Source organism: Taudactylus pleione, unplaced genomic scaffold (genome assembly GCF_031769625.1).
Source record: "Taudactylus pleione unplaced genomic scaffold, aTauple2 ptg000229l, whole genome shotgun sequence".
NCBI classification, from domain to species: domain Eukaryota; kingdom Metazoa; phylum Chordata; class Amphibia; order Anura; family Myobatrachidae; genus Taudactylus; species Taudactylus pleione.
Genome location: NW_028284631.1, coordinates 4,407,553 through 4,431,625, shown reverse-complemented (window position 1 = coordinate 4,431,625; position 24,073 = coordinate 4,407,553). Strand labels below are relative to the sequence as shown.

At 46.8% G+C, this 24,073-nt stretch overlaps 1 protein-coding gene across 2 annotated transcripts in view; it reads left to right on the top strand.

The window, feature by feature from the left end:
* The window catches only part of PASK (PAS domain containing serine/threonine kinase), a 62,165-nt gene that overhangs the window by 30,116 nt on the left and 7,976 nt on the right, over nucleotides 1-24,073 (top strand). Inside the window, exons 6-17 of one of the 2 annotated variants that reach the window (XM_088479244.1) lie at nucleotides 1,514-1,648; nucleotides 3,274-3,516; nucleotides 4,667-4,799; nucleotides 5,250-5,364; nucleotides 6,721-7,799; nucleotides 8,324-8,502; nucleotides 11,518-11,583; nucleotides 14,069-14,236; nucleotides 20,627-20,752; nucleotides 21,216-21,350; nucleotides 21,767-21,966; nucleotides 22,226-22,359. In XM_088479244.1, coding sequence (XP_088335370.1) covers nucleotides 1,514-1,648; nucleotides 3,274-3,516; nucleotides 4,667-4,799; nucleotides 5,250-5,364; nucleotides 6,721-7,799; nucleotides 8,324-8,502; nucleotides 11,518-11,583; nucleotides 14,069-14,236; nucleotides 20,627-20,752; nucleotides 21,216-21,350; nucleotides 21,767-21,966; nucleotides 22,226-22,359 — 2,713 coding nt within the window. The remainder of the gene's footprint in view (nucleotides 1-1,513; nucleotides 1,649-3,273; nucleotides 3,517-4,666; nucleotides 4,800-5,249; nucleotides 5,365-6,720; nucleotides 7,800-8,323; nucleotides 8,503-11,517; nucleotides 11,584-14,068; nucleotides 14,237-20,626; nucleotides 20,753-21,215; nucleotides 21,351-21,766; nucleotides 21,967-22,225; nucleotides 22,360-24,073) is intronic. The other variant, XM_088479245.1, reaches the window with a different exon arrangement.

The window sequence follows — 24,073 nt, the reverse complement described above, 5'->3', positions numbered from 1 at the left end:
AACAAGGGGTGTGAACTTCTGTTTTAAAGTGATTTTACTATTATTTTAATAAAGTACTGCGTGCATCAAAAAATGTAATGGGGATGGTCAGCTCTAAGATACTGTGGCATTTAATAAATCTAGCCCCTACTGTTTTTTTGTCTCATGGTTCTAAAAATGAAAAGTGGAGTTGCTCCCATAGCAACCAATCCAGTTTTTAGCTATAATTTCTCTGTGTTGCTATGGGAAACACCACCACTTTTCTATTTCAGAAACTTTAGTAAATCTACATCTGAGCACCTCTTGTATTAAGCGGAGGGCTGGGAATGGAGCAGTTGGTTTTGGTCTGCTAGATCTTATGCAGCAATGTGAGGCCTAGCAAAGGCTTAGCTCCTGAGTGCTGAAATAATGCTGGTAGCTGCTAGGCTGCAGGTAATCTAAGCAAGGAAATGACACATCTGCAATGCTAGCTTTCAGTGGCTCCTAGCCTTATTGTTCAAGTGTGCCGCAGGTGGATAGTGGCCATTTAGCCATAGTGGCCGTTGGGACATTGCCATAATTCTAATGTCTACTAGTTGGATATTTGACAAATTGGGATTTATGCGCTTACATTAAATCCTTTTATATCTGTCCATTGGGTGACACTGGACGCCCTCTCATTACACCTTTTTATTTTGTTTCTTTCTCTGTTTTCCTGGTTAGGATTGTGGTTCTCTTTTTAGAACATTAGGGTTGATTTTTCAAGCCGTTGCCCATAGTAACCAGTCAGCATCTGCCAATGATTTTATATGCTGTATTCCTCAAAGCTGATTGGTTGCTATGGGCAACTTTTCCACTAGTCCACTTCTTCACACTTTTCACTGCTTGATACATAAACCCATTATTTTTCTCTTGTTCGTATGCATGGTTCTGGTTTTTGAAACTTTGTAGGGAAAACATAGAACTACCCAGCAGTCCTTGGGGTATAGAGGGAGGAGCTTGAGATTCTAGAGTTAGAATTTAAAGTACCCAAAAACCCTTAGGCTGGCCACACACTAGACCAACTTACATCCAGCTAGTTGATTGGTTGGAATGAAAACCTGGTAAGGGATGAAAATCAATTGCAATCAGCAATTTGCTCCCAAACGCCGGAAAATGGACAAAAACTGTTTGTTTGAACAAATTGTTTAGATCAAACATTTAACAAACTTGTCTGACGACCATTTTCATCTGTTTTCTGGCATTTAGGAGCAAATTGCTGACCATCATTTACTCCCATACATTACCAGATTTTCATTCCAACCAATCAACTAGTTGGCTGGTTGGATGAAAGTTGGTCTAGTGTGTGGCCAGCTTTATACCTCCCATAATAATTGGTGTATTCCAGTGAACATGGAAAATAGGATTTAACTTTGAAAAAGTCCCATTTTTGCATTCTGGCACAAGTTTTGTAATTGCTAATTTGCTTGGTGTAGTTGCAACTTTACATATGACTTTGGAAGGTTTGTCCAGCTCTATAACAATCTTTCATTAAATGTCACAATTTGTCTTTTAGGGCAAGATCGTGTCCTGTGATCCGACCTGTGCACAGCTATATGGGTATATGGATCCTGAAGAGCTTTTAGGGCAGCACGTAACAGTCTTGATGCCAGGAGTTCATATTCCCCACCACAGAAAAGAAATGTCACAGGTATAGTAGCAGATGCCACTGTACCACTCCCACAAAGTGCTGTAGGTGGTAGTGCAGTAATTGAGATGGATGGATGGATGGATATATTTAGGTCTATGTAATCCTCTGATTATGTAAAAGCATGGATGCTTGGCTTAGTGACACGATTGTTGTGTGATATAGTTTATGGTAGGGTATGACACCATTGTGGGGCGTAATCAAGGTCATGAGGTCCAGATAAATGACTAAGTGGGTACAAATTTGGTAAATACAACCCTTGATTTTGGCCTATAGTCTGTACCAGGCCGTGGTGTCGGCACACGAAACCTACTCTGGTTCTAACTCCTATTGTTCTACTGTACAACTTTTATGGCAAAAGTTGTTTTATAGTAACAAATTTACTGTAGTAAAATGGTAGCACAAGGTTTTTCTTCAGCACCAGGTAGCCCATCAGACTACTTATATTGATAGAACATAAATGTATTTGATTCAGATTTCTGAACAATAAAACTTTGATGGATGAAAGTGCTGTAAATCTCTTTTTCCATTGGAAGCTCTCCTAGCAGCATATTAGTCGCTACTTGGATTTGGCATCACAGCATTTGTCTTCATCTGGATTGTTGCCTCACACAATGTTCTCAGGCTTGAGTTATGGTGAAATATTCAAATACAGCGGACATCATAGGAAACTTCTTTGACATTGTGTGAATTTATATTTTTTAAAAATCGGAGACCATACACCTTGATATTCAGTAAAAAGCTTTCTCAAAAGCGAACATTCACATGGTCCCAGATAGTTTTAATAACCAGTATTATCCCAAAGACTAATGTTGACATTTCACCTCAACACCTTGTGCCACTGAACATCACCACGGTGTTTGGCTGTGTGTCTGCCATACATGGTGCCCTAACCATGGCACGTTTTCCTGGGCACCTCTATAGTACTGGTAATGAGGCTAGTGGCCGTGATTCTGAACAGTACATCACAGCCATAGCACTGAATTTGCCCTAATCAGTTCATGAATTCAAGTTAACCGATATTTTCTGTGTTAGTTCTTGCAGAGCTTTATGCTTTGAGAGAGACTTTAATTATTATGGGAAGTGAAGACAATATACTTTCCAATCCACTGAGGTATAAATCGGGTGACCCCCAATCTTTCTGAGTAATTTTCCATGTTAAAAAGAAAAAGAATCCAACCACCACATTATTTTTTTATTTTCTTATATTGTAGAATCAACATGGATTTATCCCTGAATTATAATGGAATTGTAACAAATAAAATCACTTACAAATGTGTGTGTGTGTGTGTGTGTGTGTGTGTGTGTGTGTGTGTGTGTGTGTTAAACACTAGTCCCTATTTTTGCAAAGATACAGATTTGAACATTAAAATTTCAAAGCAAAGTCATTGAGGGCTGCCGTATATTAGTGAATAATACTAGAAGGTGACAAAAGCAAAATGTAATAGACCAATAGAAAATACACAATCTGAATGCTCAATGAGGCTGAGTGTTATTAACCGAGCTGCAACAGTACAAAAGGCAACTCCTCCACAATGATGTTTACAGCATCAACTCCCAATGATACATACATCAGATAACATTGTCTTCTCATATAATATAGTGTTTAACTGTTGGTCTTGTTTCAGAACATCCAACAGCAGATGGTTGTGGGTGTGACACGTGACGGGGCTACTTTCCCTCTCTGCTTGAGTTTGATAGAGGACTTTGGTGAGGGGGTGTCTGCGGTGGAAGAATACTATGCCAGCCTCAGTGTCCTGTCCTCTATCAGCGGATTGATCACTCTTCTTCCAGATGGATCCATTCAGGAGCTAAATGGAACTTTCTCACGTTCTCTCTTTGGATATGAGAGGTCACAGCTGTTGGGGAAGGTAGGGGATCACATACGTTTGTGTGTGAGAGTGATCTAGAGATGTATACATAGGGTTTTTGTTATTTATTTTTTAGCTATGCCGTTGTCTTTAGAAGCTTTTGGGGCTCCCTCTGCCTTGGCTTTGGCCTGCCTGGGTTTGTTTTACAGTAGCACACGTAGCAACCAGATAAAGTTGCAAAATGCCTTCGCTCTACATAACAATTCCTGACACTCAGTCCTGGCTACTGACTGTTTCTGGTCATGCTCAACACTTGCACAGTTACAGCCACTCGTCAACACAAGTCAGACCGCCAGGATGCCCTTAATTTAGACCTTGGGAGTGCCAATCTCTAAATCAGCCATGGTTTTCCACTGGAAGTATCACACCACACCTCCCACTAGTAATTTAATAATATTTACAATTTGCTCTCTGCCACTTGTGTCATTTCCTAAAGGAATATTTTGTTCTGCTCGATACCAACTGGTTTTCGTAGGTAATGATATTCATATATTCATGTCCTTTAAAAAGTATTTCTCAAGGCCCTTTGCCCTATTAGGCCTATAGTATATGAATCCCTGAATTCTCAAGAACTTAAATACTAAAGCTGCATAAACACACACACAACGATTGAGTTAATGAACGATTTTAGTAAACTATTTTCTACCTTGAAAAAATGAACTAAAATCGTTTACTAAAGTTGTTCATTTACTATGTTCATTTAAATGTAATGAACGATTTTTATGAACTACAAACGATTTTTGCATATTAACTTAATAAAAATCGTTAAGTTGACAAGTCTGACTGAACTACAAACGTGAACGTGCATGAACAATAATCGTTCATCGTTTGACTCAGAAAGTGAACGATTTTTACAAACTATTATCGTTAAATGATATCGTTTAACGATAATCATTCAAAAAATCGTTGTGTGTATATGCACCTTAACTAATTAGTGAAGCACAGTCTTTACACTTGTCTTTTGTAAACCAATTTTGAAAACATTGTTTTATTTTGCACACTGAATTAGTAATAAGTTTAGATCCTTTTTTTATGTTTTGTGTTTGTTTTAAATAAACTTTTGTAACATATAAAAGGTCTATTTACATTGCGGTAAAGTCACCTGGGAGGCACCTGACCACTGTTAGTCTAACTGTGTGCTCTCTCACAGAACATTACATTTCTGATTCCTGGATTTCACCATTACATGCGAAGGGCAGAGGAAGAAGCATCCCTGCTGGTGCCACCCGAGGAGAGGAAAGTACTGAGCAAGTCATGTGACATTCTCTGCAATGGGGCCATTGGTAAGAGAACTACCCACACAGGCCCTGGGCTCCATTTATTAAAAATAGTTGACGGCTGTATATTGCGTTTAGTGGCATCTTAAGGTTACAATTACTATTATACAGCCAGCATTTAGCCTTACTTACCGGCCCAGCGAGATCCAGCGGTGTCTCCCTCCTCGGCAGAGTCCTGTGTTACATATAGCCTAATGCTGCAAGGGACGGGTTAATGCAGATGTGCGTGATCTCTCGTTCATACTTCTGTCTTTACTGTAGCCAGTGAAGGATGTTAAGACGTGCAGAGTAACATGGCTTAGGAAATAGTGTAACCTATGGCCGCCAATAAGTTATTTACTTTCCTCTGTCTAACTTATAGTAGACCTAACAAGGCTGGATGCTGTCACAGCATATGTATGCTATTTGCCTCCTGTTATTACATAATATTTACTATGTTGTGTCTCCTATTGCCAGATGTGGAGAAGGGGGTACAGAAATGTAAATCTGAGGATCCCCTGGCTTCTGGGGGTGGATATCCCCATCATGCTTGTTGTATTGTACTGAGTCCGTCGTCTCCTCAACACACAAGGTATCCTCTTGTGCTTACTGTCATTTTTAAACTTTTAACATGGAAATAAATGTAAGAAAACATAATAGAACTTAAATGCAGTAAATCAATAGCATGTGTAGGTGACAACAAACCCATTTGTATAATATGCATTTAATATTAACTATCTTTATGTTCTAGAGCAGCGTTTTTCAACTACTGTGCCGTGGCACACCAGTTTGCCGCGAGCGGTTGTCAAGTGTGCCGCGGTGGTCAGCTCAGCACACTTGTACTGTAAGGTGTTTTTGTCCTGAGGAGGCCAATGTAGTGTGTTTTATTCCTGTGGAGACCAATGTGTGTGTGTTATTTTATGTGGGAGCCAATGTGTATGTTTTTTCATTGGTCACGCACGCCGGACAGTGTGCCTAGGCAATTTTAAAATCTTGTGTAGTGTGCCTCCAGTTGAAAAAGGATGAAAATCAGTGTTCTAGAGAATATAACAGAAATGTTTAGGTAACGTCTGCTAATTAACGTTCTGAAAGCACTTTTCATGTTGCAGCTCACAAATTTGTATCTCAGCCACCATTGATCACTCTTAAAGAGAGGGATCGCCACCATTTTAGCGGATAGGGGGAATAAATGGTTTAGGTAAATGTTTGTGTGTACTCTGTGTAGTACGCTCCCTTTTAGGGTTAAGGACTTCAGTCTGGTTTCTGTAGAGCAGTAACACTACAATGTAATCCTTCCTCTGCCCACAACCCTAACACTTATCACCACTACTAGTGGAGAAAAATTGGCAGTAAAATAGTAGATGTACTAAGCTCTCAAAAGTGATAAATTGGAAAGTGATAAACTACCAACCAGTCAGCTCCTGTCATTTTTCAAACACAGCCTGTAAGATAACAGTTAGCAGCTGAGTGGCTGGTAGTTTATCACTCTCCAATTTATCACTTTCTAGAGCTATAGTACATCTCCCCTACAATGTGATTGAGGCGTGCAGGATTACCTAAACCTGTTTTTAAATGATTAATGTCTTTTTCAAAACTATTCTGGCATATGCATAGAAATACCAGCAGCCATAAGCCCTGTTGTCTGCCATGACTGCTCCACTTCTGTTTTCTGTGTAATGTACAGAGGAGCTTCACGACAGCTCTTCCACAGTATTGTAATAGTTGAAGTGTCTGACAACAACCTAGGGGTGTCATTCATTATAATGCAGTGAGAGTTTCCTTATATTGGCATGTTATATCCATGAGTTCCTAGCATGTTTTTGCCTTCAATAAAAGTTTCCTGACTTCTTTAAGTGTGTATTAATACTAAAAACCAGTTCTGTGATTGTGACATTCTTGGGTGGTATAGCAAAGTAATGTAATACACTCCATCTCTCTCTATGCTCAGGGAAGGTAATGGCCAGCATAAAGCGACCTCCTCAGCCCTTGCAGACCATTGTAATTTGATCATGCCAGCCTTCTGCCGATCTCCTGGAACCCCTACACAAGATGAGCCATGGGAGGGAGGCCAAGCAGCGGGAAAATGTGCACTACATGATCTTCTGCCTGAGATGGGCATGGAGCTGGACTTGTCACCTCTCACCCACTGCCTAAAAAGCATGAACTTAACTGGAAACAATAGCCAACAGAAAACCTATGTAAAGAAATCCTCCCATTCTCCTGGTGCTTGCCCGGGCTCGGGGCATGATGACTACTCTCTGTCTCTTCACTGTACCTTACAGCTGAACACAATTCAACCTCCTTTTTCTAGTGACCATACTTCACCAGTTACAGTTCAGGTGGCACCACTACCTAATTCTCCAGTATGCACCACACTAAGCCTTTCCATATGCACTGATTCTGCTGTTAATGCACACACTCACCAGGTTACTCCGATATTAACAGCAGGTGCTACTCAATCTTCTAACTGCACTAATACAGAGCAAACTGCACCCTGTAATTATAACTCACCCGTAATCTCAAGCCCTCCCCCACTATTCCACAGCAGCCCTGTTATGTGTATACCAGAATCTATTTCACCAGGAAAATTCCCTTTAAACACAACCCCCCCACCACATATCTTGTCACCTTCAGTACTATGTCCTCAGCAAAGCACCAGGAATTCTGATGAAGTGACTTTCATTAACACTGAAACCAAGCACCCTTTTTCTAGTAACACAAGTTTGATCCCATTGCACGCATGTTGTTCCACCGATCCACACCCGGAGCAAGCTGGTGATGGACTAGGCTGTGATTCGTCAAACAGATCACCAGAAATGTCTTCAAGCCAGGATGAAGGAGAGCAACTTTTAAAAGGGGAGTTTTCCCAGGTTACATCCACCCCTGTTAAAGATGGATCTTCCCATTCTTTAGTCCTGCCTGAAAACCATGGTCATGCCCTTGACCTAGCACCACCTTCTATCAACTGTGAAATTCGAGAAGGGATTTTCACTGGAAGCTGCTATCATCGGGATGGCTCCAGACTGTGTAAGAGAATATTGCATCATCCTATAATCGTCATTATTACTTTCATTACCCAGTAGTGATCTGACTGTCACTTTACCCATTTTAGGTTCTCTTGCATGTGAATCAGCCTGGACCATCCTCTTACTTATAACATTGCACTTGGTGGTTGGAGAGGTACCCCTCCCCTTGCACTGCCAGGAGAAGGGATCAGTCCAATCTCTCCCCTGGCTCCAAAAACTCTGGTCTGTAAGACTTAACATGTAGAATAGCAACCCACATTACTGTTGGGACTTGGGTCCCTAATGTTTGGTGCCCCCTCCAAGCTGAGTATGGCTCCAAGAGGATAGTAGAAAGTGGATCCTGGCCACACACATACATATTTTATATTGACCTGTCTAAAAGTATTAGAAACAAACACGGAGGAAAATATATTTTTTGTTTTGTATTTTTAAATGTTGATTCTTCTGTTTTAAATAGAAAACATTTTTTTGGTACTTCTTTAAAATGTTATTTTGCTGACTTTTTTTTTTTTTTTTTGGAGGCAGATATTCAGTTTGAAGTGCATGCAGTACACCCCGCTGGCGTTCCTTTATTCAATGTTTGGATATCTAAAGATTTGATGCAGGGACAGAGAGAAGCAATTGCCAGAACCCGTCTTCTACTCTCCAGTTTGGCGAGTTCATCCCAGTCACTCCTCGAGCAATCCGAGCGCAGTCTGGGAGAGGTTTGTGCTGAAGCTATCAATAAAAAGCTCTCCACTCTGCAAATACTTCTGTGTTCCGCTGTTCCACCTTGTTACATTTTGTGTTGACTATCTTATTCCTATTTCTTCTTCAGGGTCCATAGGGCTCCACAGGGAGACATTGGGGTGTAGGACCAGACACCAATAGCAAAGCTTTTCAATCCCAGGATGCTCCAGTCCTCCCCCCCCCCCCCCCCCCCCTTCCCTATACCCCGCCCACAGCTTGAGGGCACTTCAGTTTCGTTAGTGTCCGGCAGCAGCTGGACCACCATTACAACAAGCTTTAATTTTATGATTTCATTTACTTTTTCTTTTTTACCAAATGGCCGAGCAGCACCAGATTGTCCTCCGGACGTCTGTGCTGCCGCCCCATCACCCCTCTCCGGCGCCGTGACACCAAGCCTGTGCTAGGTACTCCTGGCGGAGCTCCGAGTAGGACTAGCTAGCAGGCTCCCTGGACCCCCGTCCGCGTGGACCCACGTCATAGTACAGTCTTGCCTCCGGTCTCAGGAGACGGTCCGGAGGCGCTGATGTGGACACTGGCTCGCCCACTACTCCACTAGACTATCGGGGCATAACGATACTGGTGCAGAGGCATATTATAAAGGCTAAGGGACCCGGTAGTTATCGTCATCCAGGGGATAAGGCGTTCTCCCTGCAGCCCCTCCCCCAGCTCGGCGCCATTCCACTGCAGTCTTGGTATTTTCTGATCTGCTCCTCCCTCACCCCCCGCCCCCTCATAGATGCGTTGCAGCCATTTTAGGCAAGCAGGTCTCTGGGAAACGCATGGTCCAGTCTCCCTGTATACCTCTCCCACAGCGCTATATCCTACCAGCCACTGTGATCTGTGTAGTTGACTTTAGCACTATGTTTTTTCTGCGTTTGTATGTGACTTCTGCTAGCACTAATCTCGATTTTCGATACTGTTAGTTTATACCTGTCCCTATTTTCCACAACTGGGCTCTCCTCACCACTGACGTAAGCCTCAGAGGGTGGGGCGCAGTATCCGGCCAGCACTCCTTCCAGGGTCACCAGTTGAGGCAGTGTTGCCAATCAACATCCTGGAACTTCGAGCCATCTACAGAGCTCTCACTCTGGCTCGGAATATTCTGGAAAACAGGCCAGTACAAGTACAGTCCGACAACGCCACACAGCCTGTGGCCTACCTCAATCACCAAGGGGCACTCTAAGTCGGTCAGCAATGACAGAAGTGTCCCACATTCTAACCTGGAACGAACGCAATCTCCCAGCCATCTTCGCAGTGTTCATCTCGGGGATTCTCAATTGGGAGGTGGATTTCCACAGCCGTCACGACATGCATGCAGGAGAATGGTCTCTACATCCAGAAGTCTTTTAGCTTCTAGTGGATCTCATGGCCTCCAGACATAACAACAAACTTCCAATTTATAGAGCCAGAACAAAGGACCCTGACACGGCCTTCATAGACGCATTGTCGGTGAAATGGAACCTCCATTTAGCATATCTCTTCCCTCCAATATCTCTGCTTCCTTGAGTACTTCGAAAGTTTAGACATGAGGGAGGTACAATCATGTTAATAGCTCCGGTCTGGCACAGATGTCACTGGTACTCCGATCTTCAAAGGCTCTCCATACACGTTCCTCTTCAACTTGTCTCAGGGTCCATGTTTACATCCGGACTTAGCCTGTCTGTCTTTAACAGCTTGGCTCTTGAGACATCCCTCCTAACGGCTAAGGGTTTTTCCAGCTCTGTGGTCCAGAAAATGCTAAAAGCACGTAAACCAGCCTCAGCCAGGATTTACTACAGAATATGGCATACATATTTCCAATAGTCTGCTCCAAGAAACTATGACTTTAAGGTCCTAGAATTCTTGCCTTTCTTTAAGCTGGATTGGATCTAGACCTCCACCTAGCATCTCTGAAAGTTCAGGTCCTCTGCTTTGTCTATCTGGTTTCAGCGCAGAATTGCTCCTATAAGGGATGTTCACACCTTCATGCAGGGTGTTCTACAAATACAACCTCCCTTTGTCCCTCCTGTGGCTCCATGGGATTTGTCAGTGGTGCTCCAAGCACTTCAGGAACCTGCATTCGAAAACTCTGGAATCAGTGGATGTCAAGTGGCTCACTGCGAAGACTTTGTTTCTTCTGGCTATAGCATCTGCCCGTAGGGTATCCGATTTAGGGGCGTTTTCATGTCATCCCCTCCTTGATATTTCATCAGGACAGGGCTGTTCTTCGAACACGCCCAGTCTTTATTCCCAAGGTGGTTTCTCGCTTCCACTTGAATGAGGAAATTGTGGTTTCCGGCCTTTACTTCACTAGACCTCTCGGCAGGTGATGCTTCTTTGAATGTGGTTCGTGCTCTAAAGATCTACGTGGGCCATACTGCTTCCATCCGGAAATCTGACTCCCTCTTTGTCCTATATGGATTCCACAAGAAGGGATGGCCAGATGGATTCGCATGACTAGCTCACAGGCTTACACGCAGACGTGCTTTCCTGTGCCGACTAGTCTCTGTTCATTCTACTCTCTCTGTGGGCCCCTTGTGGGCAGCCTGGTGCGGCTCCTCAGCTGAACAGCTATGCAAGGCGGCCACCTGGTCTTCGGTCCACACCTTTCTTAAGTTTTATTTCTTTGATACATTTGCCTCTCAGGATGCTTCCTTCGGGCGTAAAGTTCTATCGGAGCGTTCCCACCCTTGAACAACTGCTTTGGGGCATCCCCAATGTCTCCCTGTGGAGCCCTATGGACCCTGAAGAAGAAAAGGAGAGTTATAGTAAAATTCGCACCCGCCCTGACGCTCCTAGCTTCTATGGGTTTTCTTCTCCTGTTCACTTGTTTCCTTCTCTGTGTAAGAGTGCGATTCCTCAGTGTACCAGTCTTCCTTCTCTCCTATCCTGCTCCTGCCTCTGGCTTGTTAACAAAACTGAAGTGCCCTCAGGCTGTGGGCAGGGTATAGGGGGAAGGATCGGAGTAACCTGGGATTGAAAAGCTTTGCTGTTGGTGTCCGGTCCTCCAGGTCCCACCTACACCCCAATGTCTCCCTGTGGACCCTATGGACTTCAAAGAAAGAAAGTTAACCGAGGTAGGTTTTACCATAACTTTTTTTTATTTTTGGATGTATCTACAAAGTGTATGTGTGCATTTAAAAAATGCAACATATGAAACGGTGAGGTACTTTTCATCAAATTACAGAAAAATATCCTAGCTGCCGGCAGTTTTATGAACACCTGCAAATGAGACTTTCAATGGGTATATATTTACAGTATGTGTGTGTTTTGTATAATATATAATTATTACTATGATTGTTCATTTCATATAATCTGTCTGCTCAAATGAAATACTATAGCAGACAAGATGCTTAACAAAAAATATTTTGCACAGACAAAAAGAGAAAAAAAATATTTTTTGGGGCACTCTTAATATGAAATCTTTTATATGTATATGATATGATTATAATATTTAAAATATAACTATCTTACATCTTTAAAAAAACAATAAGGAAAGGAAAATACTTGTAGGCGAAAATATAAATATTAAATAATTATGTTTAACAGTCCAGTAATCATGCTTCTATGAGCTATGAAATATTTAGGGCCATATTCAATTAGAGGCGAGAAGTCCGAGCTTGGACTTTTCACCATCATCGGAGGTTTCTGCAGGGATAAAGTATCGGGCGCGTGCCCGCTTATCCCCGTATTCAATTTAGAACCGGCGAAAATGGGACCGGGCAGAAAGGTAAGAATGGAAAAGTTCTGTCAATTTTGGGGAAATCATCCAGGCAACCCCTAAAGATAGTCTGACATGGGGGTATGCAGTCGGGAAGCCGACGGACCTAATCCCGACAACCGGCTTCCCGACTGCTTTATCCCGGCGAGGGTTAAATAACAGGCATTTAAATCTAGACGCCTGTCATTTTACCAACGCCGGGAGACCGTCATCACGATTGATGTACTGCTGAGCGTGGACAGCCGCGGGGGGGGAGGGTTAGATTTAGGGCTCCCGAGGGGGACTTAGGGTTAGGCACCCCCCCCTCCCGGGATGTTAGGGGGAGGGTATGTTAGGGTTGAGCACCCTTGGGGGGGACTTGGGGTTAGGCACCCCCCCCGGGGGACTTAGGTTTAGGCATTTAAAAGGGGGATTACGATTAGGCACTTGGGGTGGTTACGGTTAGGCACCCCTAAGGGAGGGTTAGGGGGTTACAAATAGGTTAGTGAATACTTACCTTCGACAACCGGGATTTCCTCCTCTGCCGGGATGACGCTGTCAGCATTCCAACCGCCGGCCAGGGGTCTGGCGGTAAATCATACCGATTCCATTATGGGTACCCCTGATTTGGCCTGCTGAAGGTATTTGGGGATTTTAAATAGCCGCAGCAGGTGCATAACTGCGCCTGTGAAGAATAGTTCTTAGCTTTTTTTTTTTTTGTAAATAACTATGCCCATCAAATTTGGGGTACATGAAAATGGGTGCAAGCATATTAGGTCCCTAAAGTCATTTTTTAAAATTCTTCAAAAATGCACCTGCCGCTACCAGCCGCATACAAGAAAACACCTGCCACATACCTGGGAAACAATTTCGCTAGTTTAAAACTTTGTTCCCCAATTTTATTTTTTTTTGCCCCCAAAATTAAAGTACATTTTTTGGGGTGTCCTGAGGACTTTTTAAAAAAATGTATTTACCAGAATACTTTTAGGGGGCACTCCCAGGGGTGCAGGCTCTTTTTTTTTTTTTTTTGTCTGCACCCCTAAACCCCAATTCTGCACTTTTTTTTTCCACCATGTATTACATGGTGAAAACTTATCCCCGTTTTTTAACAAAGACTTTTCGCACCTGTGAAAAGTCTTTGAAATTGAATATGGGGATAAGTGAAACAGGCGAAAATGACGTCATCGGCGCTAAATTATCGCCGATAACAGATTTTTCGCCTCGAATTGAAAATGGAGTGCAATCACTACCAAACACCAAACAACATCTACCTTGGGCAGTATTGCCCTATGTATTACAACTACTGTTCAGCTCACACTTAGTGGTAAGGGTATAATGGCGTATGTACACTGTGTTTAAGATTAGGAACCGGTGAAGAATTTGCATGTATCCAGTATTATACGTATCCAAATTTCTAGAATATCAGATAGTATGTTTCTCTCTTATCTAATAAGGGTTGCCCCACTCATATATATCACAGGGATCTGAGCTAAGCTCAGTCACTAGGTGTGTTTCTGTCTCTAAGGCTTTGCTCATGGGATTGTTCTATGAAAAGCGCTGCATAGTAAGTGTAGACCTTTTATCTAGCCACGGTTTAGTACATAGACCCCTATGTTTGTTATGTATGTTATGTATGTTATGTTTGTTATGTATGTTATGTATGTTATGTTTGTTATGTATGTTATGTTTATAACTACAAATCCGATTCTAATTGCTGTACCTTTGTCATTACGCATTGCCAAGTTCTTTTCTTTTCTATTACTGCAAATAATATAAATAATATATCTCTATTATAAACAGGTTTATTTTTGTAATTTTCTAAATGGTGTCTTCACTACATCTTTCTTGCACGCTTCCTGCAGCTGATCCGCAGCAATGCTGAAGCCGGCCAGTGCACGGAGATACAGGATCTCCAGGCGTTGGGCGCCTGTGACGGCCCGTATGACCAACAATATGAGACCCTCTTTCCTCTTGGAAAAGGAGCCTTTGGCTTTGTGTGGTCTGCAAAAGACAGGGAAGACGCGAAGGAGGTGAGTGTTTATACACCGATTTTTCTATTCTTTGATTTGTCTCGAATCAGATTGTTCTCCATGGTAACAGTGTTTTTGATGATTCAACAAGTATATAATATGAGATATGGTAAGAACTTACCCTTGTTATCTCTATTTCTACGAAGTCCATAGGGTTCCACAGGATACCTTGGGGTATAGGTGTGACGTCAGTCGCAGGGCACAAAAGAGTTAAGCTTTCAGCCTCCCAGGATGCACTAGGTCCCCCTCCTATACCCCGCCCCCGGGCCAAGGCACCTCAGTTAGTTACCAAGCCATAGGCCGGAGGAGGAGAAGGAAGAGAGAGAACAAAGATCTGGACACATACAAGAATCACATTCTCACCAGAGGGAGACGGAAAACCGGTGACCAGAGCAAAGCCCATCTGCAGCACAGGTGCGACAGGGCGGGAGTCCTGTGGAACCCTATGGACTTCGTAGAAATAGAGATAACAAGGGTAAGTTCTTACCATATCTCATATTTTCTACTTCAGGGTCCATAGGGTATCCACAGGATACCTTGGGGATGTCCCAAAGCAGTATCCTTTAAGGGTGGGGACGCTCCTGTGCAGAAAGGAGAATCCGCCGCCCGAAGGAAGCATCCTGAGAGGCGAAGGTGTCAAACCTGTAATACCTCACGAAGGTATGGACAGAAGACCACGTAGCAGCCTTGCAGATCTGAACTGCCGAGGCACCACGTCGAGCTGCCCACGAAGGACCCACAGACCTAGCGGAATGAGCCTTCAGAGAAGGAGGGACCGGTAGGCCTTCATGAAGATAAGCTTCAGAAATAGCCATACGGATCCAGGCTGCCAAAGTTTGCTTTGAAGCAGGCCAACCCTTTTTACGGAAGCCAAAGAGGACAAACAAAGCGTCCGACTTCCTAAACGAAGAAGTGCGGTCAACATAAGTCCTTAAGGCCCGCACAACATCCAAAGAGGCCTCACCCACGGAAAGACCCGGTGAGTTAAAGGCCGGAACAACTATTTCCTCGTTAATATGAAACTGGGAAACAACTTTGGGAAGAAACTCGGGCCGAGTGCGGAGCACTGCCCTGTTCCCATAAAAAACCAAGAAAGGGGGTCTACAAGAAAGAGCCCCTAACTCAGAAACACGTCTGGCCGAAGCAATGGCCAGAAGGAAAACAGTCTTAGCTGTTAGCCATTTAAGATCCACTGAGCCCAGTGGTTCAAACGGCGGTCCTTGGAGAGCCCTCAGGACCACAGCCAAATCCCAAGGCGCCACAGGTGGAACAAAGGGCGGCTGAATGCGGAGAACACCCTGCATAAAGGTGCGCACATCCGGGATTGTAGCAATCCTACGGTGAAACCAGACAGATAGGGCCGAAACCTGTACCTTCAAAGAAGCAAGGCGAAGCCCATGATCTAGTCCCGCTTGCAGGAAGGCGAGAATCCGAGACAGACGAAACTCCCGCGGTGCATAACCTCTCGGTCGACACCACTGGAAGAACGTATGCCACACGCGATGGTATATCCTCGCGGAAGACGGTTTCCGAGCTCGCAACATGGTACGCACCACAGAGCAGGAAAACCCCCGGGACATCAGCATGGCCGTCTCAACAGCCACGCCGTCAAAGACAGCCGAGTCAGGTCCGGGTGAAGGCAAGGACCCTGAGACAGAAGGTCCGGTCGTAGCGGCAACCGCAGAGGAATGTCCACGGACAGACCCTGAAGGTCTGAGAACCAGTGCCGTCTGGGCCACGCGGGAGCTATCAACAGGAGCGTCCCTCCTTCCTGTTTGAATTTCCGGATTACCCGTGGAAGAAGGGAGACCGGAGGGAACAGGTATGCGAACCGGAACGTCCACCGGACGGACAGAGCATCCACCAGAGACGCCCCTTCGTCTCTTGTGCGAGACCCGTACACCGGCAACTTGTTGTTGTGCCGGGACGCCATGAGGTCGATTTCTGGAAGACCCCACCTGTCCACCAGTAGTTGAAAAACGTCCGGGTGCAGGGACCATTCCCCCGGATGAACGTCCTGGCGACTTAGAAAGTCCGCCTCCCAATTGAGCACTCCCGGGATGAAGACCGCTGATATGGCCGGAAGATTGCGCTCCGCCCAAACCAGGATCCGAGAGACCTCTACGAGAGCCGCCCGACTGCGAGTTCCTCCTTGCCTGTTTATGTAGGCCACGGTGGTAGCGTTGTCCGACTGGACCTGCACCGGGCGACCCTGGAGAAACCGCTGTGCCTGCTGGAGAGCATTGAAGACCGCACGGAGTTCCAAGATATTTATTGGAAGCTCCGCTTCTGTCGGCGTCCACCTGCCCTGGAACAAGTGTGGACCCGAAACTGCTCCCCAGCCCCGAAGACTGGCGTCCGTTGTCAACAGGACCCAATTTGGAACCCAGAACGGACGTCCCTTGTTGAGGTGGGTCGTCTGTAACCACCACGTAAGGGACAGGCGAACCTCCTGGGTGAGCACAATCGTCTGGGACTTCAGAGACTGAGTCAGCCCGTTCCACTTGGACAGGATCAGGTGCTGCAGAGGTCTGGAGTGAAACTGGGCGTATTCCACCATGTCGAACACCGACACCATGGAGCCCAGTAACCTCATCGCCGAGTGTAAGGACACCCGGTGGCTGTGCAGACAACTGCGCACCCTTGACTGTAAAGCAGAGATCTTGTCCTCCGTCACGAAGATCCTTTGCTGTCCCGAGTCCAATAAGGCTCCAAGATGCAGAATCCTCCGAGACGGGATTAGAGTGGACTTCTGCCAGTTGATTAGCCAGCCGTGCCGTTGCAGCAGTGCAATGGTCAGGTCCAAGTGGCGTAACAGGAGCTCTGGAGATCCTGCCACCAATAACAGGTCGTCCAAATACGGCAACATGCGGACTCCCTGCAGCCGCAGAAAAGCCGCCATGACCGCCATCACCTTGGTGAAAACACGTGGTGCTGTTGCCAGGCCAAAAGGTAACGCCCGAAACTGGAAGTGGTCGCTGCTGATTGCAAACCTGAGGAACTGTTGATGGCGCCAAAGAATAGGGACATGCAGGTAAGCGTCCTGTATGTCCAATGACACCAAGTAGTCCCCAGGTTCCAGCGCCAGAATGATGGACCGTAGGGTCTCCATCCGAAACTTCGGGACCCGCAAAGACTTGTTGAGTGCTTTGAGGTTGAGAATCGGACGATATGACCCATTGGGTTTCTGTACCAAAAATAGATTTGAATAGAAACCCTGGCCCCTCTGGGAGAATGGAACCGCCACTATAACTCCAGCCTGGAGCATAGTGTGCAATACCTTCCGCAGCTCCGTAGCCTTGTTCCGGTCTGATGGGAGACCCGTGGTGAAGAAGCGAGCCGGGGGTCTGTGCCGGAAGGAGAGGGCGTATCCGTGGGAAACCACCTCCAGAACCCAAGTGTCTGTCGTAGTGGTCGACCAACACTGGGCGAACTGTAGCAGGCGGCCTCCCACCCTGGGATCCCCCAAAGGGAGGCCCGGACCGTCAGGCCGCAGGCTTGTCATCTGGCTTGGGGGCCGGACGTCTGGTACTCCATGCCTGCTTCCGGGGCTTGACCGATTTCTTAGGGCCAGCCTGTCGAGGAAACGACTGTGGTTTGGGCCTGCCCTGGGCCCTAGATGACCGAAAGGACGATGGTCCCGAACCAGAAGGAGCAGCGGCCGACGGGAGACAGGCAGATTTGGCTGCCGCCAGCGTGGCCACAATCTTATCCAGATCCGGACCGAAGAGAACTTCTCCGGTAAACGGCAACGCTTCCAGACCTTTCTTGGAATCTGCGTCCGCCTTCCAGGATCGCAGCCACAAGGTGCGACGAGCAGCTACCGCTGCTGAAGAAATTCTAGACACCAGAGTACTAATGTCTAGAGCCGCCTCGTTGATGTAGGTGGCCGAATCACGGAGATTGCCAATCAACTCCGCCTGATCGGCCGGACAGTCGGATTCAAAAGAAGCCTCTAATGAATCCGCCCAGCGCTCCATCGCTCTGGCAACCCAGCAAATGGCCATAGCCGGCCGTGCTGCCCCCCCTGCAAGGGAATAAGCGGACTTCAGGCAGATTTCTACCTTGCGGTCCGTAGCATCCTTAAGGGAGGACATGGATGGCATCGGCAATGTGGCACTACGGACAAGACGGGTCACGTGAGAATCCACCTGTGGAGGGGATTCCCACTTAGCAAAATAATTATCCGCGAACGGATAAGCCACCGCCAGGCGTCTCTGCGGCTGGTATCTTTTGCCAGGTTGTTTCCACGCCTCCTCTAAATGGTCCACCAACTGACCCGAAAGAGGAAAGACTGTGGCATCGCCCTTCACATCTTTGAAAAAGGCATACTTAGATTTAGCCGCTGGGGGAACTTCGTCCTCAATCACCAAGGCTGTGCGGACCGCCCGAATAAGTCCAGGAATATATACTTTGGACTTAGCATCAGCGTCCTTAGTATGGAGAGGTTCCTGATCGTAAGGATCTAGAATCTCCCCATCATCAGACGTCCCTTCGTCATCCTCATAAGGAGCGGACAGAGACGCCACCGGCCTTTTATGAGACCGCATCACAGACTCCCCTTGCAACACATCCGACAAGTGCTGTACAGAACTCGTCAGGGAGTTAACCCACGCTGGCTCCTGAGAACCCGGGAGCGGGGAAATAGGGAGACTGTGGGGTACCACCAATTGTCGTGGGAACCCCTGCATGGGTGACGACACCACAGACTGCTGGGACAAACCCATCGGAGTAAACGCGGGCTGCGGAGCTAACTGGCCCACTAAAGCTGTTAACGCCTGAGCGAAACAAGCCCAGGGCGGCTCCTGTACCGGTGCTGTAACCGTAATAGGCCGCGCCATGGACAAACACTGCCGGCAAAGGCCCTCCGCGCTACCCTCCCCCTCCGCTAACGGTACTTTGCACGTGGTACACTGTAGCCGGAGGGGAAAATCACTTTCAGACATGATGGCACCACGTATGTGACCTCTCTCACCAATTAAGTATTAAATAGGCGAGAGACCACCCTGCAGCACCGCAAGGGCTTTAGCAGAAAGAACAGGGACAGTAATAAAGCTGACAGTTTAGAGAAGAAAAGATTACAGGCAGCAGCGCTAGCACAGTCACATACAATGCAGAGAAATAACAATTCCTGCACTAACAGCGCTGATCACTCAACTACACAGACACAGGGCCTGGTAGGACACAGCGCTGCATACACAGACCTGAGCCACAGCGGAGGAGAGGTATGCGGGGGGACCCAGACCACGATGCTTCCGTCCAGCGCTTCCAGCAGCGTTCACCATGCGTTCTGGAGAAGATGGCCGCCGAGGAGCAGAGAGGAGGCTGGCCTGGGGGAGGAGCGCTGCCACAGGACCAGTCGGCAGCATGCAGAGAGGGCTGTGTGCAGCGGGGGAGGCGCCGGCTGTGAGACAGGGAAGGCGCGCTCCCCTGGCATGCATTTAACCCCTGGGACGCCGCAGCGCTACCGCTCTGCTGCGGTCCGCTGTCCCAGGGGGTAGTGGAAGCGCAGGTTGGTCGCCTGGCTCCACGCTGCAGCCAGTCCCCAGGGAGCCCCCTGCCTGGGGACTTAGGACCATGTGATCAGCGGGGACCCACCGCGGGACCCCGCTGCTTACCTCTGTCCCCCTTGAATCCGGCCATGGTCCGGAGCATCTGGGGTCACCGCTAGCTGTGAACCCAGACGCCCACCAGCATCCCCGGATCAGTACCGGCGTTCTGGTACCGGCGGGGTGTAGGGAAGACAGCATGGACGTCAGGACTGACTGTCCATGCTGTTCATCCAGTTGTGCAGCCACAGCTGCATGAAGAATAAGCTTCAGGGGCTCTTCTAGCCCCCACTCCAACAGGTGCACCCGACTCCGGCCGGGCACCAAACTAAAACTGAGGTGCCTTGGCCCGGGGGCGGGGTATAGGAGGGGGACCTAGTGCATCCTGGGAGGCTGAAAGCTTAACTCTTTGGTGCCCTGCGACTGACGTCACACCTATACCCCAAGGTATCCTGTGGATACCCTATGGACCCTGAAGTAGAAATTTATTTTTTAATGTGTGTAATCCATGAAATGCTCTCTTTACATAAACATCCGATGTTTAGATGTACCAGCCAATCAGCTCCTGTCATGTCCTTGGCTGCGTTTGAAAAAATGACAGGAGCTGGTTGGCTGGTACTTTATCTCCATCCAAGGCTTAGTAAATAGACCCCACAGCCTCTATATTGACAGTTATCAATCTCCAAGGCTTAGTACATCTCCCCCTAAGTGTATACAAGTAAAGGTTGTAGAGGAGGGAATGAATGTACTTGTAGTGTCACTTTGCCGTCAGTGGACTTCAGTCATGCATGACAGATGTGTCTGTCTTTCTTTTTTGCTTGGTCCTTTCTGCCCGCAATAGGTTGTAGTGAAATTTATCCGTAAGGATCGAGTGCTAGATGACTGTTGGGTGCAGGACACTGAACTTGGGAGAGTCACTCAGGAAATTGCTATTTTGTCCAGGTTACAGCACCCCAATATTACTAAGGTAAGTTTATTTTGCTGTTCAGGTTTAGGCATCTTTTTAATTCACATAATACTCATTTAGAAGCACGGATTATATGTGTTATAAAAGTATAATTTCCCCCAAATTGTATTTATAGTTGACCTTGCCCCTCCCTCATACTAGCAGAACTGTGGGGCATCCATGCCAGGACCACACCACTTGAGGGAAAACAACCCAACCATTGCTCCAAGCTGCTTCCTTGTTTAGCACCAGCATGGGGGCTTCAAACCAACACAGCAAGGTGTGGGGCGCTGTTTCTGTGGTCAACATGGGAACAAAAGTGTCATTGCACTGTCTGAGTTGCTTCTCCTTAGTTGTGGTGGTCCTTAAAATGGAAGCACAGATTATTTTGGAACTCCATAAGAGGCAATCTGGGGAACATAACTTCCTCATTTAATGTATCTGTTGTTCTACTTTCACATATTACTCCTACCATACATTCTAGGTCCTGGGGGTCTTTGAGAATTCCACATTCTTCCAACTAGTGATGGAGCTCCACGGCGATGCTCTTGACCTTTTTGACTTTATTGATAATCAGCCCAATTTGGATGAACCACTTGCCAGTTATATCTTTCGACAGGTGAGATCAATTACCTTTTGGGTTTTTGTAGATTAATTTGGCAATACTATGTTTTTAGGTTGGGCTTATAAGTGCTTTTGGCTGCATCCTTACCTAAAATCTATTATTTTATTATTATTTATTAACAGTTTCTTATATAGCGCAGCAAATTCCGTTTGGTTAAACATTTTCATAAATTATACTAATTGTTGTATTTTCTTATTTAAAGACAAAAATAATTTTGCAAAAGCATTAAATAATGAAAGTGGTCCATTGTTGGTCTACATCAACCATTGCCCTCTGCACCCCTTTACTGCATAAGGATCCCTATTGTAATATACACTGCTTTGATTTTAATTTGGACAAGACTAACATTTTGGTTTGTAGAAAACTTGTATGTGTGGGTTTTTGTTATTTATTTAATTCTATAATTCCAGTTGGTGTCCGCAGTGGGATACCTACACAGTCACTATATTCTACATCGTGACATTAAGGATGAAAACATAATAATCGCTCCTGACTTCACAATAAAGCTGGTTGACTTTGGTTCTGCGGCCCATTTACATCCTGGAAAACTGTTCTTGACATTTTGTGGCACCACAGAATACTGTGCACCAGAGGTGCTACTCGGAAACCCGTGAGTTTGTTCATTTTCTGTAATCCCCGTGGTTTTTGCTTCCTCTTTGGCCGATCTTAGAGACAGCCTAGAAGAGTCAGTGCCTCTCCTGGTGACACTTCCAGGTGCACAGTGCATGTCAGACAACTGCTTTCATTTTTTTTCTGTAATGTGACCTGATGCCAGCATACTTGCATTCTTTTAAAAGTATTTTTTTTATAATATATGTATTCCCTATTATACATGGATAAAATGTCTTTTATGTGAATTGTGATTGCAGTTACCCAGGTCCAGAGCTGGAAATGTGGTCTCTAGGGGTGACCCTGTACACACTGATATTTGGCGAGAACCCCTTCTGTGAGGTGGAAGAGATCCTGGAGGCAGAATTGAATCCTCCCTTTTCTGTATCCCAAGGTGAGAATCTTCTAGTTCTTCGCATTTGTTGTAGAAAAGAGGTAATTGCTTGTAGAAGTTGAATATACTGACTCCTATATGTAGATCGGCAATAAAACAAATCTTATGAATGATTTATTATGGTGTAATATAACACTACAGTATTTCTACTTCAGGGTCCATAGGGTATCCACAGGATACCTTGGGGGTATAGGTGTGACGTCAGTCGCAGGGCACCAAAGAGTTAAGCTTTCAGCCTCCCAGGATGCACTAGGTCCCCCTCCTATACCCCGCCCCCGGGCCAAGGCACCTCAGTTTAGTTTGGTGCCCGGCCGGAGTCGGGTGCACCTGTTGGAGTGGGGGCTAGAAGAGCCCCTGAAGCTTTTTCTTCATGCAGCTGTGGCTGCACATCTGGATGAACAGCATGGACAGTCAGTCCTGACGTCCATGCTGTCTTCCCTACACCCCGCCGGTACCAGAACGCCGGTACTGATCCGGGGATGCTGGTGGGCGTCTGGGGTCACAGCTAGCGGTGACCCCAGATGCTCCGGACCATGGCCGGATTCAAGGGGGACAGAGGTAAGCAGCGGGGTCCCGCGGTGGGTCCCCGCTGATCACATGGTCCTAAGTCCCCAGGCAGGGGGCTCCCTGGGGACTGGCTGCAGCGTGGAGCCAGGCGACCAACCTGCGCTTCCACTACCCCCTGGGACAGCGGACCGCAGCAGAGCGGTAGCGCTGCGGCGTCCCAGGGGTTAAATGCATGCCAGGGGAGCGCGCCTTCCCTGTCTCACAGCCGGCGCCTCCCCCGCTGCACACAGCCCTCTCTGCATGCTGCCGACTGGTCCTGTGGCAGCGCTCCTCCCCCAGGCCAGCCTCCTCTCTGCTCCTCGGCGGCCATCTTCTCCAGAACGCATGGTGAACGCTGCTGGAAGCGCTGGACGGAAGCATCGTGGTCTGGGTCCCCCCGCATACCTCTCCTCCGCTGTGGCTCAGGTCTGTGTATGCAGCGCTGTGTCCTACCAGGCCCTGTGTCTGTGTAGTTGAGTGATCAGCGCTGTTAGTGCAGGAATTGTTATTTCTCTGCATTGTATGTGACTGTGCTAGCGCTGCCTGTAACTTTTCTTCTCTAAACTGTCAGCTTTATTACTGTCCCTGTTCTTCTGCTAAAGCCCTTGCGGTGCGGTGCTGCAGGGTGGTCTCTCGCCTATTTAATACTTAATTGGTGAGAGAGGTCACATACGTGGTGCCATCATGTCTGAAAGTGATTTTCCCCTCCGGCTACAGTGTACCACATGCAAAGTACCGTTAGCGGAGGGGGAGGGTAGCGCGGAGGGCCTTTGCCGGCAGTGTTTGTCCATGGCGCGGCCTATTACGGTTACAGCACCGGTACAGGAGCCGCCCTGGGCTTGTTTCGCTCAGGCGTTAACAGCTTTAGTGGGCCAGTTAGCTCCGCAGCCCGCGTTTACTCCGATGGGTTTGTCCCAGCAGTCTGTGGTGTCGTCACCCATGCAGGGGTTCCCACGACAATTGGTGGTACCCCACAGTCTCCCTATTTCCCCGCTCCCGGGTTCTCAGGAGCCAGCGTGGGTTAACTCCCTGACGAGTTCTGTACAGCACTTGTCGGATGTGTTGCAAGGGGAGTCTGTGATGCGGCCTCATAAAAGGCCGGTGGCGTCTCTGTCCGCTCCTTATGAGGATGACGAAGGGACGTCTGATGATGGGGAGATTCTGGATC